This window comes from Puma concolor, chromosome A3, assembly GCF_028749965.1.
Source record: "Puma concolor isolate L17-30 chromosome A3, mPumCon1.1.hap2, whole genome shotgun sequence".
Taxonomy (NCBI): Eukaryota; Metazoa; Chordata; class Mammalia; order Carnivora; family Felidae; genus Puma; species Puma concolor.
The window spans coordinates 19,432,170-19,448,157 of NC_141669.1; the positions used below are offsets into that span (position 1 = coordinate 19,432,170).

At 45.7% G+C, this 15,988-nt stretch overlaps 1 protein-coding gene across 2 annotated transcripts in view; it reads right to left on the bottom strand.

Moving 5' to 3' along the window:
• Nucleotides 1-44: 44 nt before the first annotated feature.
• ITSN2 (intersectin 2) overlaps nt 45-15,988 on the bottom strand; it is a 148,119-nt gene continuing 132,175 nt past the window's right edge. For both annotated transcript variants that reach the window (XM_086700127.1, XM_025927237.2), the window contains 10 exons: nt 13,951-14,057; nt 12,911-13,094; nt 8,597-8,695; nt 6,748-6,915; nt 6,175-6,390; nt 5,508-5,629; nt 4,629-4,711; nt 1,988-2,071; nt 1,413-1,586; nt 45-951 (listed from right to left, as the gene is read on the bottom strand). In XM_086700127.1, the coding sequence (XP_086556253.1) occupies nt 794-951; nt 1,413-1,586; nt 1,988-2,071; nt 4,629-4,711; nt 5,508-5,629; nt 6,175-6,390; nt 6,748-6,915; nt 8,597-8,695; nt 12,911-13,094; nt 13,951-14,057 (1,395 nt within the window). In that variant the 3' untranslated portion in view covers nt 45-793. The remainder of the gene's footprint in view (nt 952-1,412; nt 1,587-1,987; nt 2,072-4,628; nt 4,712-5,507; nt 5,630-6,174; nt 6,391-6,747; nt 6,916-8,596; nt 8,696-12,910; nt 13,095-13,950; nt 14,058-15,988) is intronic.

A 15,988-nucleotide genomic window follows, 5' to 3' on the forward strand; every position in this document is an offset into this window, starting at 1 on the left:
GAGCTTTTCAGGTGGAAAGTAAATCAGTCAAGCTTTGAAAGAAGTTACATTCATAAACTTATATTTTTATTCTCTTTCTGTACATATTGGCAATGATAAAGCTTAAAGATGCATGTCCTATGAAATATGCAAAAACAAGGAATTTACATAAATAATTTATACTTCAGAAAATTAAAGTTGAAAAATATTTTCCACATCATTAGAGTTCACAGTATTTAAAGTAAATCAAGCTTTCCCCTTTAGATTTCAAACTATATTGTCTGAGCAGAGATGATAAAATCTAGTCAGGAATAAAATGATCAAGTTTCTGTTTTCATTCAGTGCACGAGTAGACCTACTTCAGTATCAGGCTGTTCCCGCACTGAGGCTGCAGCGTTTCTTCCCGATCCTTTGCCTCCTGAGTGGCTGTGACCCCGCAGAGGTCACATGGCGTGGAATGGTTACAGCATCACCAAAACCACCCACACTGGACACATTCAACCAAGTGGTAACGTCTGCTGTTCCGATGCCTCATTTCCACATAATACTTTTTATAGCCCTGAAAATGGAAACCTTGGCATCTAAACACAGCCAAACATGTTAACACTAATACAAGGCACTGTGCTGTGGGTTTGGTTTATTTCTAGGAAAGATCATGTTTGCATAGATTGCTAGCTATTTAGTGTGCAATAAAATAGAGGGCCGGACCTGGCACGCGTGGCCTGCAATGGATGAAGCCTTGTGATGCTCCTTTAGCCTAGGGGCAGCACCGTCCGTCTCTAGCCCCAGCCTTTTGGGCAGATCCCTGAGGCCCCTACAGGAGAGTTTTTTGCTCAAAAAGCTGCAGGTCAAAGCGGACCCAGACCTCCCCGGTGGGGACCTCGTGCAGCAGGAGTCGGCGGGTTGTGGGGCCTTTGCTTTCCTGTTCTGTGCGAATTTTTGCCACTGGAACTTCAGTGCGACCCAGGAAATCTGGAGAATAGACATGTGAGAGTCAAAGCTACTTCTTTATAAGGAGGAGTGTCTGAAAACATTCATAAGACTTTCAAGTCCAGAACAGTTAATTTCCTTTGGTTGGTGGCTGTCTGATAACTACATGGATGCATGCCCAGGGAGAGGTCCGTGGGAGGGAAACTGCCTTCTTGGAATCCAAGTTCCTTCAGGCAGAGCATGTCTCACCCATTCAGTAGGTGCTGGGAGCAATGTCTCTGTTGTGTACGTAGGGAGTGACTGGGGTCCATGACTGACACATGCCGGAGACCACCCTTTCCCCCTGAGAAGACCCCTGACCCACTTCCCACACGAGCTGCAGGTGCCCATGGGCCTGTGTCATTTCCCATAGGTATCACAGGGAAAAATAAAGCCAAGTACCCTGGATCTAGACCCTAAATTCTGGAGTATTCAAATTCCTCCCTGGTCGAGTTATACTTTACCATCTGGTGAAAACTGGTCTCTGTCAAACATGGTGAGACACAGCACATCTTGGTAAAGGTCCTTAATAAAGAACTGGCAGTTAAAGTTCCACTTGGGATTGAGTGTGTCCTGGAGGGTTCTGGTGGTATAGCTCTGGGAGCCCATGCTGATTTCACAGTATGGATTGCTCTTTCCTGAACAAAAACAAACCAAAGACACATGTGACATGTGTACGTAAAATAAATGACAATAGGACCTTCCTTGAGCAGAAGCAGGATCCAAATGGATGCTTCTCTGTAAACCACGACAGCAGGGGCACTGTCTGAGGGCCCAGATCTGCCTTGTGGGCTCCAGTGCCCCAAATGCTCCCCATGAGCCTGGACAAGTGTTCGTGCAATTTCTACTCAGAAGCACTGAAGAAAGGGGCACCGGTACTTATTGGGAAGAGACAGTGAGGATACTATTGGTACAATAACCATTTTAGTGGCACTGGAAACACTGCTTTTTAAAAAGCATCCCGTTATTCAATGTACAGAAGAGTCATCAGCAAAGAATAGGGCAGTTACCACATCTGTTGAATGAAAGAAGCATTTACCATTCGGTTTACAGGCTTTTAATTCTGTAGCTTCGATGATGTGCACCATCAGACGCCCAATGCCTGAAGTCTTTTGAGAGCGAGCTACAAAAGAAGACAAGTGACGTCAATTTCTTCTCTGAGATCGAAGGACGTGCACGGAATGCACGGAGGACACTGAGCTGTGAGTATAGTCTGTCCTTCTAACCAATCCTGACACTCCCCAGTGTCACCTGCCACTGCACTGGGCCTGGCAGACCAGCATCTGGCTGCTGTGTGCCTTTGCCCAGGCCATGGCACCCGCTGGAATACCTGTCCACCACCTCTGCTTGTCTGCATCCCACCCAGCCTTGAAGATGTGCATCCAATCTCACATGTCACTCCCCCTTCTCTGCCCCACTCTGCGCATCCATCATCCTCGACTTATGAGCATCCTGCAGCCTGCTGGTTCTGAAATTCCGTGTCCTATCCATCTCCTCTGCCAGGAGAGGCCGCTGCAGAGTGCGTAGTTTATTCAGCCTTATATTAATAAACACTCAATTGCCTAGCAAATGGTAATATTAATTAAAAAAAATATATCCATTCAGCACTTAAAAGCAGCTAACATTTATTGGATACTTACTTTGTGTTAGGCATGTGCTAGACCTCTACAAAAGTTTTATTATTGTAAATTGTACAATTATGCTGTATGGTAGCTCTTTATAACTGCCATATCCATATGTGGGAGAACTGAGGCTTAGAAAAGCCCATAACCTGCCCATGTCACAGAACCTAGGAGTGGCAAGGTAAAAAATTAACTAGCAGGTACCAAAGTCAATTTGCCACCCACATCATTCCAATTACATGTAAACACTTCAGCTTATAAAGCAGTTTCACTCAAGACCTTATTCTATTTGAGGATGGACTCAAAACTCTTTTCATATGGAGGGAAATGGGTCTGTGAACTCAGATTGGTAAATATGAAGTAGTTAAGCAGGTGTTGCCCTCAGGGGTTTAAAAAGGCTGCTTAGTGACCTATTGATTTTTTAAAACTTAGGGCAAGTAGAACTTATGAGAAGCCCCCCAACCTTGTTTGTGCCAACCTCTCCAGTGCGGCACCTACACTCAGTTTCCCTTAAAGACAAATAAGTTCCCCTTATTCATCTTTGAAGGTCCGGTTAAGACTAGCATAGGGCTTGGCACAGAGTAAGTAATCAATAAATGTCTAAAGAACACATAGAAAATGCATAACAATATGTACAGATATTGATATTAAGCAAAACTAACAAAAACTCTTGATTTTTATCTTTACCAATTAAGAGATCATTATATGCTTTCCGAATCATTCAGTCGTTGATTTTTTTAATAGCAAGCTTTTGAAGTACCATTAAAACAAGATTCAATCAGCAAAAGCCAATTTACACATACCTTTCAGGAGTATATAACAAAATAAGGGAAACCTGAATAAAAAAACATACAAAGAGCTGCAGCTCTAGCAGCCAGGAACAGAAGAGGGAGGACCGAACAGGGAAGGCCTGGGGGTGGGGGGGGGGACAGGCAGGGGGGCTCAGAGGTGGTTTGTTCAATCAGGCAGTGGTACAGGCGAAGCAGAGAGAGGAAACGGGGCTGGGGAACAGATGATACTGGGGATTGGCCCTGAGTCTGGGGTAAGAATTTGTTCTTAATTTGGGAGGCAATGGGGAAGATGCTTCAGCAAGGAGAGTCAGCCCTGTAAAAAGAATGCTCCAGGAATGAAGGGGATGGTGATGGGGGCCTCATGCCTAAGTGGAGACTGGAGGGTCTGTGCCACTGGGAAAGGCCCAGGACACGGGAAGAGAATGGGATAGGACCTGGCCTCTGACTAGAGAAGCAGGAGGGCTGAGGGCACGCTTCCGGTCTGGGTGGTGAGGACAGTACTGCCGTCCGCAGAGCTTCTCAGGAGATGCCATGGTGTGAAGCCTGGCTGGTGGCGGGGAGAAGTCGAAGTGTGTCTGGAGCGTGGGCTCGGGGAAGCAGCCCAGCATGATTTTCATGAAACTGAGGGAGGAGAGGGACAGACAGGCTTGGGCTTGGGTGGAGCTCCAGGTACAAGGGGGAGGAGGAGCCTTGACTTCCTGCCATCGGGTGCAGGGGGCAAAGTGAGTCAAGCGGTGGGTCAGGTCACTGGTGTCGAGCGAGGGAGCCCTCTGAACAGAATGAGAACTGCAGGCGGGGTGAAGGGCCGGTGATGAGGAGGAGGGCCTCGAGGTCCAGGACCTGGTGTCAAGGGAGGGAGGACGGATGGATGTGGAGGAGGGCCGGAGCAGAGGCCGGGGTGGGAGAGGAGGAGCAGAGCTGACGGGGAAACAGGCCAGAGAAGTGAAGTTGGGTGAAGCAAAACGGACCACGCAGAAGTGGGCTTGGTTGTGCAAAAGGACCCTCTTCCTTCACCACAGACAGAAGGGAGGTCCCGGGGCTGGCCTGGGTGACCCCGTCTGTGTAGTGGGCAGGGGGCTCGGGGAGGCCCCAAGGGCAGGAGCCACCAAGCAGGTCCTGCTGTCGGATCCCATAGCAAGTCTGCTCCTTTAGGCTGTCTCTGTGCAGTCCCACCCTGCAGGAGCAGCAGCTTGTGTCCAGAGGGTGGGACCCTCTCCCTCCCCCTCCCCTGGGAGCCCTGGAGGCTCTCTAGGGCACCACCAACTACCTTGATAAGCCTTCTCCCGTTTCTTCTTTTCCGTGTCAATGTACTGCTCAGATGCCGCCTTGATCTTCTGGACCCAAGCAGTCCTGGAGGAGAAGCAGAGCACAGCCATTGGGTGGCTTTCCTGAGTACCTCCCAGGTTCAGCCAGGAGCCCCAGAGCTCTGCATTTGTTCTTTACTCCTTTGTTAACCTTGGCTTTGACAAGTTTCCCATCATAGACCTAATATTAGTTTAACTGAAAGACTTGTTTGCTAACTGACTTTGAAGCTGAGAATTTCTAGAGTTACTCACGGTTTATAAGACACCAGGCACTTGCAAGATGCAGGCACACAGAAATAGAAGATGCAATTTGCCACATCAGTGGCAATTTGGCACGACAGAGCGACATTCTACCGTACAAAGAACACCAAGAACCACATGCACAGAGGGGAGGAGCATCCCCTGGTTTGCCATCACACAGGTGCTGAGCTATCCTGTAGAGGATGCAGGGCTGGCCAGGCAAAGAGCAGAAGGAAGACATTCTGGCTGGAGTACAGGTCCTGTGCAGTAGAGGGATGGGACTGAGGCTGAGACACACAAAGAGGGCCTCAGAAATCAGGTGAAGGAGCCCGGACTGCTGCAGAAGGGATTTAAGGAAGCAAGGTGCTGGCTCTCCCATTTTGGAAGATCCTGAGGAGAGACTGGAAGCAGGGACACATATAGAGGCGGTTGCAGTAACCCAGCATATCTAAACCAAGGCTGACCAGTGGGACCAGGGTGGAGGGCACTGGTTAGGAGAGCTCGAGGATACAGAATTAGTAGGACTGAGCACGGACTGGAGGTGCGTTTATGGAAGGGAGACGTCCAGGCTTCAAGGCAGGTCACACGTGGTCAAGACTGACCTCTCGTTAATGTTGTCTGTTCGGAGGGTGTAGACCCGGTCAATGTGAGAAATGTGGAAGACAGGCTCATCGCTGGAAGGGTCTGTGGGCAGTTTCACCAGGACTTCATTCAGGAAAATGGGCTGAAAGAGGGCCAAAACACAGAGTGTGAAATGTGCCAGAACCCTCCACCCACCTACATCTAGGGAGAGTTCTGTCTGTCCTGAAGAGCCTTTTTGAGGAGGAGAGAAGGGTCTAGCTTCTTGAGTCTTTTACTTTTGTGGAAGAAAACATCTTGGGCAGATGAGATGTCACTGAACTGAGAACAGGAGCTCCCAGTGTCTATGACTGCTCATGTGACAGGGTGTCTCCTCCATGTACCTACACTTAGCACCTTGTCTCAGTTTTACAGAGAGACCTGCTGCTGAGTGTGGACAGAGGAGGGATCATATCACATCTGCCAGGGAGGAAGCCAGAATCCAAAGCTGGAATCCAGCTGTTAGAGGACAGTGAGGACCCAGACACGCTGGGGCTTCTTCCCTGGGAAATGACAGAGGAGGAGTGACCCATCTGGAGACAGGCAAAGAGTGTCCCATGAGGACAGGAAAGGATCCTGGAAGGAGGTCCTCCAGGAGAAGGACACACCTTGTTATGCTCCTGATGCCACGGCCAGGAATGTGACACTTACCGTTTTATACATTTTGAATTGGGCATTGGACTTAGAGCTGAAAAGCTTCTCAGAACCTGAGGAAACAGCAAACTGCTTGACCATGTAGGTAAGAAGCAGAAAGTCATTGAAGAGGAATCCGTGTAGTTCCTTGTTGCTCTTGGTCTTGTATAGTTTCCCACTGTGCAGAAGCTTCCGGGGCCCCAGGCAGTTGGTGAGGGAGTTGAAAATAAGTTGCTTAAAAAGAAATTGTCACTTTGTGAGTCCCAGCACAAACCATCCCAGAGCTCCATGAGAGGCCCGTGCCCTGGATCTGAGGGTGCACTGATTTTCCTTCAGAGTCCAAACTGATATGGGAAAGTGATGACTTCTACCCACAGAATATGGATTCTACTGGCTGAATTCAAAGAACTCAAAACAAAAATATCACATTTCCCTTCTAAGAAAGGAAAATGACAGCCCAAGAAGGGGCAGGACACTGAGTGCACATGGGCTGGACTGAGGCATATCCTGTCCACACTAGGGGAAGGCTTGAACTGGGTTCCCCACCCAGAGCCTGCCTAGTGGCACCCAGCTCAACACCACAGGCCTCACCTCTGCAAGACCTTCACACTGAACGTGTGCCTGGATCCACTCGAGTCGGTCTGAGTTTTCTTTTTCCCGAACTCCTTCATTAACTTGGGAACAAAGCTCCTCTGCCCGCTCAAGAGCCAGCTTTAGGGAGGAATGGTCCACATGACTCTCCAGGGTGTTCTCCAGAATCTGGAAAAGAGCGGTTCCGTCATGTGGGAAGTAGAGTGTCTTGCACCCAGAAGTCCTACTGCCTGCTGTATGTGCTGGGCGCTGGGTATACGACAGTAAGACGATTGTTCGCCCTTAACAAGTGGATAGCCCCAGAGTTCTTGGGGAGCCAGGTTGACTCAGTGCCAATTGCTACGTGGATCAAGTGCCCTGAAACCTGTGGGTGGCCAGTGGCTCTGGCTTGGTCTTGGTACATACGTTACCACACGTGGCTCCCTCCCTGCCCCCAGTCATTTAAGCCATTGCCTTTAGGGTGAACCCACCACATAACCTGGCTGCAGCTTTCATAAGTGTATTAACTTGCTGAATAGCAATGGCTTATAACATTTTTGGGGTCACTGATCATTTTTATAAATCTGAAAAAAGCAATGAATCCTCTGCTATAGGAAAAATAGAATAAAATCATGTCATCAGCTTGTAGGAAAACATACTGTTGATTCTAAAGTGACTTCAAACTAATGTGACAAATGTAAAAGAATAGAGGCTGGCATACAACCGTGTCGTGTCCCTCTGGAAGTTAGCAGTCCCATCAGCAGATGGCTCCTGTCTGGACTCTGGCCACCTGGGGCCACCATCTTTTGTTTACAACTCCAAAATGGGAAAAAGCCCTGAAAGCCTAAAGCTTTTCTTCAATATTCATTTGGTGGCAAAACCTGACCTAAACTGAAGAGATGTATCTGTTTATTCTACTTAAAAGTAATTATTCATGTATTTCACTGTAGAAATATTACTGTGTTTGGCTATAGGTGATGCCCAGGCTTTGTTGGGGTATCATGTAATATGCCATTTTTGAATTAAATTCTGAATTCTAAAAATACATCTGCTTCAAAGTATTTCAGGTAAGGGACTGTGGGTTATTATGTATGAATGGGTCAGTTTTGTATCATAACAAACATAAGCTCTGTAACATAAGGTCCATAATGAGTTAACATGGCTTAGAGATCAATGGTCAAGGGATAATCAATAAAAGTAACGGTCTTATATTATTTCTACTGCTTTTCTTTGTAAGATGATTAAAATTGTATCAGTGATAATTTGTGGAAAAATCCTTTGTAAAGTACACCTTCTCCTTAGAAGGCATATTGGCTCAAGAGGCCCACATCGCTTATGCTAAAAGATGGATGGTATCTTAGGACTGTTTAGTTAGCCAAGTTGAAGTGGGGAACAGCAAGGGGATGGTGATGAGCTCAGGGTAGGACACAGTGAGCTGGGGACTCCTGAGACATCTAGGGAAAGGTGTTGAGCTGGTGGATGAATTTAGATCTCAGCAGAAAGACTGGAGCGGAAGGTTGTGCCAATAGTGGACTCCATATGGGCTCACGACAGGCTCCACAGATGCAGACCTACAGGGCACTTGCCCTGTTTAGAAAAACACATTCATGACTTTGAGAGACCCAAGGGAGTTTCCTGGGGGGGGGTGGGGGGGGGAAGAGGACAGGTTACCTAAGCGACACTGGATGGCTTTTCTTTGCCTAATCCAGATTGTATGTGCGTGTTCGTGTGCGTGCCCACACACATGTGCGTCTGGGTGCATGCACACACGGTGCCTGGTCCATCACCCATGTGCCAGGGCTGGCTCCCTGACTACGGCCCCTGTGGACCTCAAGGGGTCTGGCTCCTCTGTCCCAGCTGGGGCACTCACACTTCTGATGAGCAGAGGGTAGCGGGTGATTCTCTGCATGGGCTTCAGCAGGAAGCTGGAAAGGGGCATTCCTTTACATCGAGGGTCAGATGCCAGCTTCTGCAAATAACGGACAGGCTCATGAGGAAATCAAAGCTTCAACGAGAACAAAAGAAACACCGACTGTACTCTTGACTTTGACCATCTTTTAGATTTCTAATTTCTTTTAAAAACTCAGGATTCAAAATAATATATATCAGATTAACAGCAGGGGTATCTCCCTTCAGTTGGTGAACCCAGCAGATGCTTTTCAGCTCTTTCTTTCTTACGTGGACTTGGCAGCCTGTGCCATCATGCCCTCCTTTGCTTCCAGAACAATTGACGGCTGTCTTCCCAGTCCACTCCTTCCCAATCCTCACTTCTTTCTTCTTCTCTACCTGCTTTTAACTGTAGGTGCTGCCCAAAGACCCCCAGCAGTTGAGTCCCAGGGCACCACCCGGACCCTCCCTAGAGCTCCATACTGGCCGAGTTACTCTCCTTCCTACCTGGACCTCCTACAGGCACCTCAATACCTCAGTACACCCCAAAGTCTTCATCTTCCTTCATGAAAGCTTCTCTTCCACCTGCATCCCTGAGTTGGTAGCACCATTCTGCACCACCCCCCTCCCTGCCACACACCTAGGAGTCACCTTCAACTCTGCCTTCTAAACGGCTCGTGATTTCCCCTGCCTCTGCCTGCCTGCTGTCCCTGCTTTATTAGAAACAATCACTACCATTTATTGAGCACCTATGATGTGCCAGGTAATGAATGCATTAGCCTTTGCTAAGTCCCTTCTGTTCTTTCTTCACTTGGCTAATTCATACTCATTTATGTAGACTCAGATTATGACTCCTCTTGGCCAGGCTCTCCCCCTTCCTTGACGCTTTCCCTCATGTTCAGTGACCTTTCTGGAGCCCCTGCCATCATCCGTGGCCACCTTTATCAGGACACCACATCTGGACTGGGGAAGACAGGTAGTGGTACCCCGTTTGAGATGTCTCCATGATCTTGAAGACTGTTATCTCCAGGAGACAAAGGACCACATCTTATTTGCCTCTACTCCTTTTATTAACACAGTACTTGAATAGAGTAGCTAGTACTCTTGGATGACTTTTTTTTTTTTGATGACCATTTTTAATAACTGAAAAGCACAGTTACTATAATTTGCCTATTTGTTTCCCACTATGGGATATTAAAACTGCCCCCTCCTTTTGTTTTTGGATATATCTATATATGTTGCTACAGCAAGCATCTTCATGCTTTTTCTGTATTTTCTGAGACTTTTTAAAAAGTAACATTTAGCACACAGATTATTGCTAGATTTTGTTGTTAATGTAATCAACGCAATGCCTTTTATTATTAAACTATAAACTTTTTATTCTTTCTACTGTTATAGTTGTGATGGCACTGATACCTTATTTACATTCCTATTGTTATTACTATTTGGGAAATTTAAAAAAATTACTTAGAAGGTAAGTGTCCAATTTGTTTTTAAAGATTTTATTTTTGGGGCACCTGGGTGGCTCAGTAGGTTAAGCAGCCAACTTCAGCTCAGGTCATGATCTTGCAGTCCGTGGGGTCGAGGCCCATATCAGGCTCTGTGCTGACAGCTCAGAGCCTGGAGCTTGCTTCGGATTCTGTGTCTCCCTCTCTCTCTGCTGCTCCCCAACTCATGCTCTGTCTCTCTCTCTCTCTCTCTCCAAAATAAACATTTTTTCTAAGATGTTTATAAAATTAAAAAAAAAATTTTTTTTTAAAGATTTTATCTTTAAGTAATCTCTACACTCAACATGGGGCCTGAATTCACAACCCTGATTAAGAGTTGCATGTTCCACTGACTAAGCCAGCCAAGCTCCCCTAAACATCATATTTTTAATTCTACTATTATTATTATTTATTAATTTATTCATTCATTCATTTTTATTTTAGAAAGAGAGAGAGAGATAGAGCATACAAGTAGGGGAGGGGGACAGAGGGAGAGAGAGAGATTCCTAAGCAGAGCCCCCCTGATGCAGGGCTCGATCCCACGAGCCTGTATCATGACCTAAGCTGAAATCAAGAGTCGGATGCTCAACCAACTGAGCCACCCAGATGCCCCTCTACTATTTTAAAACATTTGCATGCATTCACAATCCCACATTTATCTTATTCTGACCAGTGTTTGTGTCTGTGGTTTTGGTTCCCTTGTATGTTGTCTCTAGTTCACTTATTTTTTACTTTGTTAAATGTCTATTTTGAGAGAGAGAGAGAGAAAACACATGTGGGTGAGAGGGGAAGGGGCAAAAAGAGAGGGAAAGAATCCCAGGCAGATTCCACACTGTCAGCACAGAACTCAACGTGGGGCTCAATCTCATGAACTGTGAGATCATGACCTGAGCCGAAGTCAAGAGTCAGATGCTTAACTGACTGAGCCACCCAGGCGCCCCTCTTCTAGTTCATTTCTAAGCAACCCTGTGCCACCCACCCTTATCACCAATTGAAGAGTCGGTCCTCAGTGCCTTACTTATATTGAATCATTTTTGCATCCCTAAGATCATCATAAGGAAGGTAAATATAATTAGCATTTATTGCTTATTATGTGCTGGTCTCTGTGCTAAAAAGTACTTTAAATTCTTTTTAAAAATGTTTTATTTTTGAGAGAGACAGAGAGTGCACACAGTGAGGGAGGGGCAGAGAGAAAGGGGGACAGAAAATCCAAAGCAGGCTCTGTAATGACAGCAACGAGCCTGATTCGGGGCTCAAACTGATGAACCGTGAGATCATGACCTGAGCCGAACCCAAGAGTTGGATGCTTAGCCGACTGAGACACCTAGCTGCCCCTCATTTTTGTAATTAAATACAAATATGAAAACAGGCCTTGGGGTCAGGAACTCTTTTGGTTTAAACAATGAATTAGGTGGATTTCTGTTTTTTTTCTATGATCTGTAATAGTTTGTATAGTATGGAATAATCTATTCCTTTATAGTTAGAAAGAATTCACCATCAAGTCCATCAAGTGCACCTAGCTCCTCTTTTGGGGGTAAGCTACTCAGTTTTATCCTTGGCTAATAGTATCTTCAGATTTTCTATTCTTACTGAAGCAGTTTTCAAATTGTAATAGAAAACTACAAATTTTGTCAATGTTTTGACATTTATTAGCACATATTTTTGGCTTATATACTCTTTTACTTTAAGAAATATTTTCATGTCTGTTCCTTTTACTTGTGTTTTTCTGTTTTTCTATTAGATTTACCACAGTTATATTTTATTCTTTTCAACATACCTGTTCTTAGATATATTGATATCATTTGTGCTTTTATCTTTATTACTTACTCCATTTTCTTGTTGGAATTTTTATCCTCTGCCTAAACATCTTATATTTTATGCTTAATTATGTTTCCGTTCTTTTTGGATAATGAAGACATTAAAATTATGCATTCTCCCTTAAGGCACTGTGGCTGTATAACAGATCCCGACAGGCACTATTTCAGAAACCAAAAAAAGAAGATGATATGTAAAAAAGCTAGAAAACAGATTTTACTTTCATTTCCCTTGCCACCGTCACATGTGTAGTAATAGTTTCTGTTACCGAACGACGCCAGGGAGATGTTCTCACACATGACACTCTATGACAACAAGCAGCCATGCGAAACGTGTGGCTGGATCACTCACAGGGTGTTGTTCATGCGTTATTACACTGTGTTCTCTGAGTGTCGTGCTAGCATTACTTTTCCTTACCAAGTGTTTGGTTTTAGTTTATAACATGGCATCATGGAACCAATCATGTCCTCCTCCTCTCATTGGTTTCTGGACGCTGTGTGGACATCTCGGTGCACTTTGGAGCACAGGACAGGGTCCCACATGTGCGTTTATGAAGCTGCCCTAGTCCTCTCCTATCCTTTCGTCCCACTGTATTCGTCCACTTACGTCATGTCATCTTGTCTTGCTGCATTTTATATATTTGAGTAGGCTATTTTATACCCTTGGTGGCATAAGATGGATATAGAATAAATACAATTTACAAAATTAATAAAGTGACATTCTGGAAAATTTTGGTGTATAAAATAGCTGATTTAAGTAAACAGGCTTAAATGACACTACTAATAGATGGGCAAAATTATGGCCCCAGTGCCAAGAAACACCAATTCAACACGGAAGGTAACACAAGCACTCAGAAAATTCTCTGCCGTGTTGGTGTTTCCTTTGGAAACTGGTGGGATGCCCTTTCCCATGTGGAGTCCTGACTGTGCAGCTGCACATCTCTGTCTCCAGCTCGGAACGGGGCTGGCCTGCTCATGATTCCAGAACGGAGTTACCTTTAAAAATTCCTTGAAATCCGTGTCTTCGTCGGTCTTCTGCTGTAACAGAGCTGCTCCATTAAGCTGACAGCTACAGAACCGGATATAAGCCTGCATGTGGGACAGCTCGGCTGCCAGGATGTCCCCAATCATCTGCACGGGCATCTTCTCTCCCCCGGTCTTCTTCCGTACCCGCAAGGCCCTGCAAACAACACACTCTCACTGTGAATGTGGTTGGTAAATAAAGGATGACTATCACGGGAACAATGGTAATGATCCCTAGTGAGTTACCGACAAACCTGGCACTGTGAGGGAAGAGTCAGGAGGAGGAGGCAGCTTGCGCCTATGTTCTGCTGGCAAGCCAACCTGGGCAAAATGTTGGCAAAGAAGAGTAAGAAAATGAAGTCTATACACTTGGGTGTTTCCAGGTCCTCGGAATTGTTTTGGATTCCTTCATTTCTTAGCAAAGTTCCTTTAGAAAAATTCTAACTTGTTCTCAGCTAAACCAAGAAGAAAGGAATTTTCTACACTCTGTAGGGAAAAAAGGGAGCAGGAGCCCAGTTGTGGAGGTGGAGGTGAGCACTGTCCCCAGGAGAGCTGCTGAGCTGGGTGCCTCCATGAGGGCGGAGACACAGGACAACTGGGACTGCTGATCCCGCCCACCAAGGAGTCTGTCCTCACAGGCTTCAGGGATGGGAAATCACCCCAAGGGGACTTAGGAGAATGTCAGACCAGCCAGTAATGTCCAGGCCATGGGCTACAGCTTCTCTCCTACTCTACCCGGTACAGTCAAGTATATTTTGAAATCATATGATAATATATTGTTTATATTATGATTTCATTTTTTCATTGTTTAATCAAAGTATTTTCTTTGTTATATTTCTCGACTTCAGAAATTATGTATTTTACAGTTACAGGGCATGTTGTAAAATGATAATAAAGTAAAAGCTTGAGGGAGAAGACAGTTCAAAGTAACTTTGCTAACTAAATAGCCCTGCAGGGAGTTACGTGTGAAAGTGTCAGTCCTGGGGGCTGGCAGGCCGGTGCGCACAACTCACTTGAGTAGCTTTGTGTTAGACATGATGAGTTCTTTCCAGTTTACAAAGATCAAGGCCATTTCTCCTTCACTGAGAAAGCCCGACTCCACCATCCGTTTCTGAAAAACCTAAATTCAAAACATAAAAGTTATCTTAGGTGTGCATATACAGTGGTCTAAATCAAACAGTATCTTCACAGTGAAACTAATACAATCATGATGTTTTTATTTTTTCGATCATGATGTTTTAAAATAAGCCTACTTAGGATTGCTAAATTTTAAATTGTATAATTTCCCTACTGTAGAAAAACCTAAATTCAAAACCTAAAAGAAAGAAGTTGTCTTAGGTGTGCATATACAGTGGTCTAACTCAAACAGTATCTTCACAGAGTGAAACTAATATGATCATGATGTTTTTGTTTTTTTGTTTTTTTAAATTTTTTTTTTTCAACGTTTATTTATTTTTGGGACAGAGACAGACAGAGCATGAACGGGGGAGGGGCAGAGAGAGAGGAAGACACAGAATCGGAAACAGGCTCCAGGCTCTGAGCCATCAGCCCAGAGCCTGACGCGGGGCTCGAACTCACGGACCGCGAGATCGTGACCTGGCTGAAGTCGGACGCTTAACCGACTGCGCCACCCAGGCGCCCCTTGTTTTTGTTTTTTTAAGATCATGATGTTTTTAAATAAGCCTACTTAGGATTGCTAAAATTTAAATTGCATAATTTCCCTACTGTTTGCTATTTGGGTTCTTATTAGGCTAATTCATCCTTCCTTCCTTCCTTCCTTCCTTCCTTCCTTCCTTCCTTCCTTCCTTCCTTCCTCCCTCCCTCCCTCCCTTCCTTCCTTCCTTCCTCTCTCTTTCTTTCTGTAGGCTCCACCCCAAAGTGGGGCTTGAACTCACAACTCAGGAGCTGCATGCGCCACTGACTGACCCCAGGTGCCCCTTATTAGGGCTAATTCTAAGGACTGAGTCCAGTAGCCTCATCAATAAGAGAAGAGGCTATCTATCTGCAAGAGAGATCAGGAAAGTTAAATAAAACCATGTGCATAAAGCATCTACACCCTGTAAAAGCTGCAGAACTGAGGAAACTGTCACATGGGTGCCTCAGAGGTTGTGAAGCTGTGAGAAGTTCAGCAAAAGAAACAGTGACGACTTATACAATGCCCGAGACTGACCACCAAGCAGACATGGATTTCAGAGGCTGGCTGACTGAAGGGGAAATGATAATGCCGTACATCTGCACTGTGGAACACTGAAGGATTTACAAAGTGCTGATACGTATATGTGTGCACATGCCTGTGTGTGCATGGGTTCTGAATGAACTTCACAGATGACACAGGTCAAGCTGAATCAGCTATGATTATTCCCGGGGCACTCAGGAATAAAGGCTGGGAGAGTGATCTGCTCAAGGTCACAAACCTAGAACACGGAGGAGCCAGAACCAAAACCCCAGTCTTTTTGGTTAGAAATCCAGGTTTCCATAAAGAACTAGGATTCCTAGGGAATGACTTTAAAAGCCTTAAGGAAACTGTGAAGTTATCTGAGACAACCCTTCTTGTGTGTGATCTTTCCAAGATACACACAACAGGTCAGTCTATTAAAATCGTTCAGTGGCCTGTGAGAAGATGCAGGCTCTTTCTTGAGGTTCACCAGGGCTGTGCGACCTGCCCCCTGCCCACCCTCCCAGCTTGGGCCTCAAGAACTTGACACTCCAGCCACCGCAACTGCTTGCAGGATCGTAATTCCCCAGCACAGGCCTTCCTGCTTCCATGTCCTCTTCTGGGCACAGAAAGCTCATCCTTGTCCTTCTAGCCTTGGCTAGAGCCTAACTGGGAGGGTCCTTCCCGACTCTCCTTTGTGGCAGAGGGTGGTTATCCCTCTCCCGGCCCCCACCTCAGTGTTCTGCAGCTGTCTGTCTGTCTCTCCACATGACCGTGAACTCCTTGAGGGTAGGAGTTCTCTCTCCTCTCTCTTCTCCAGCACAGTGCTTTCTGCATATGGTAGGTTTTGAATTAATGTTTATTTACTGAGTTGAGTTGAACACAGATTCGAAGAA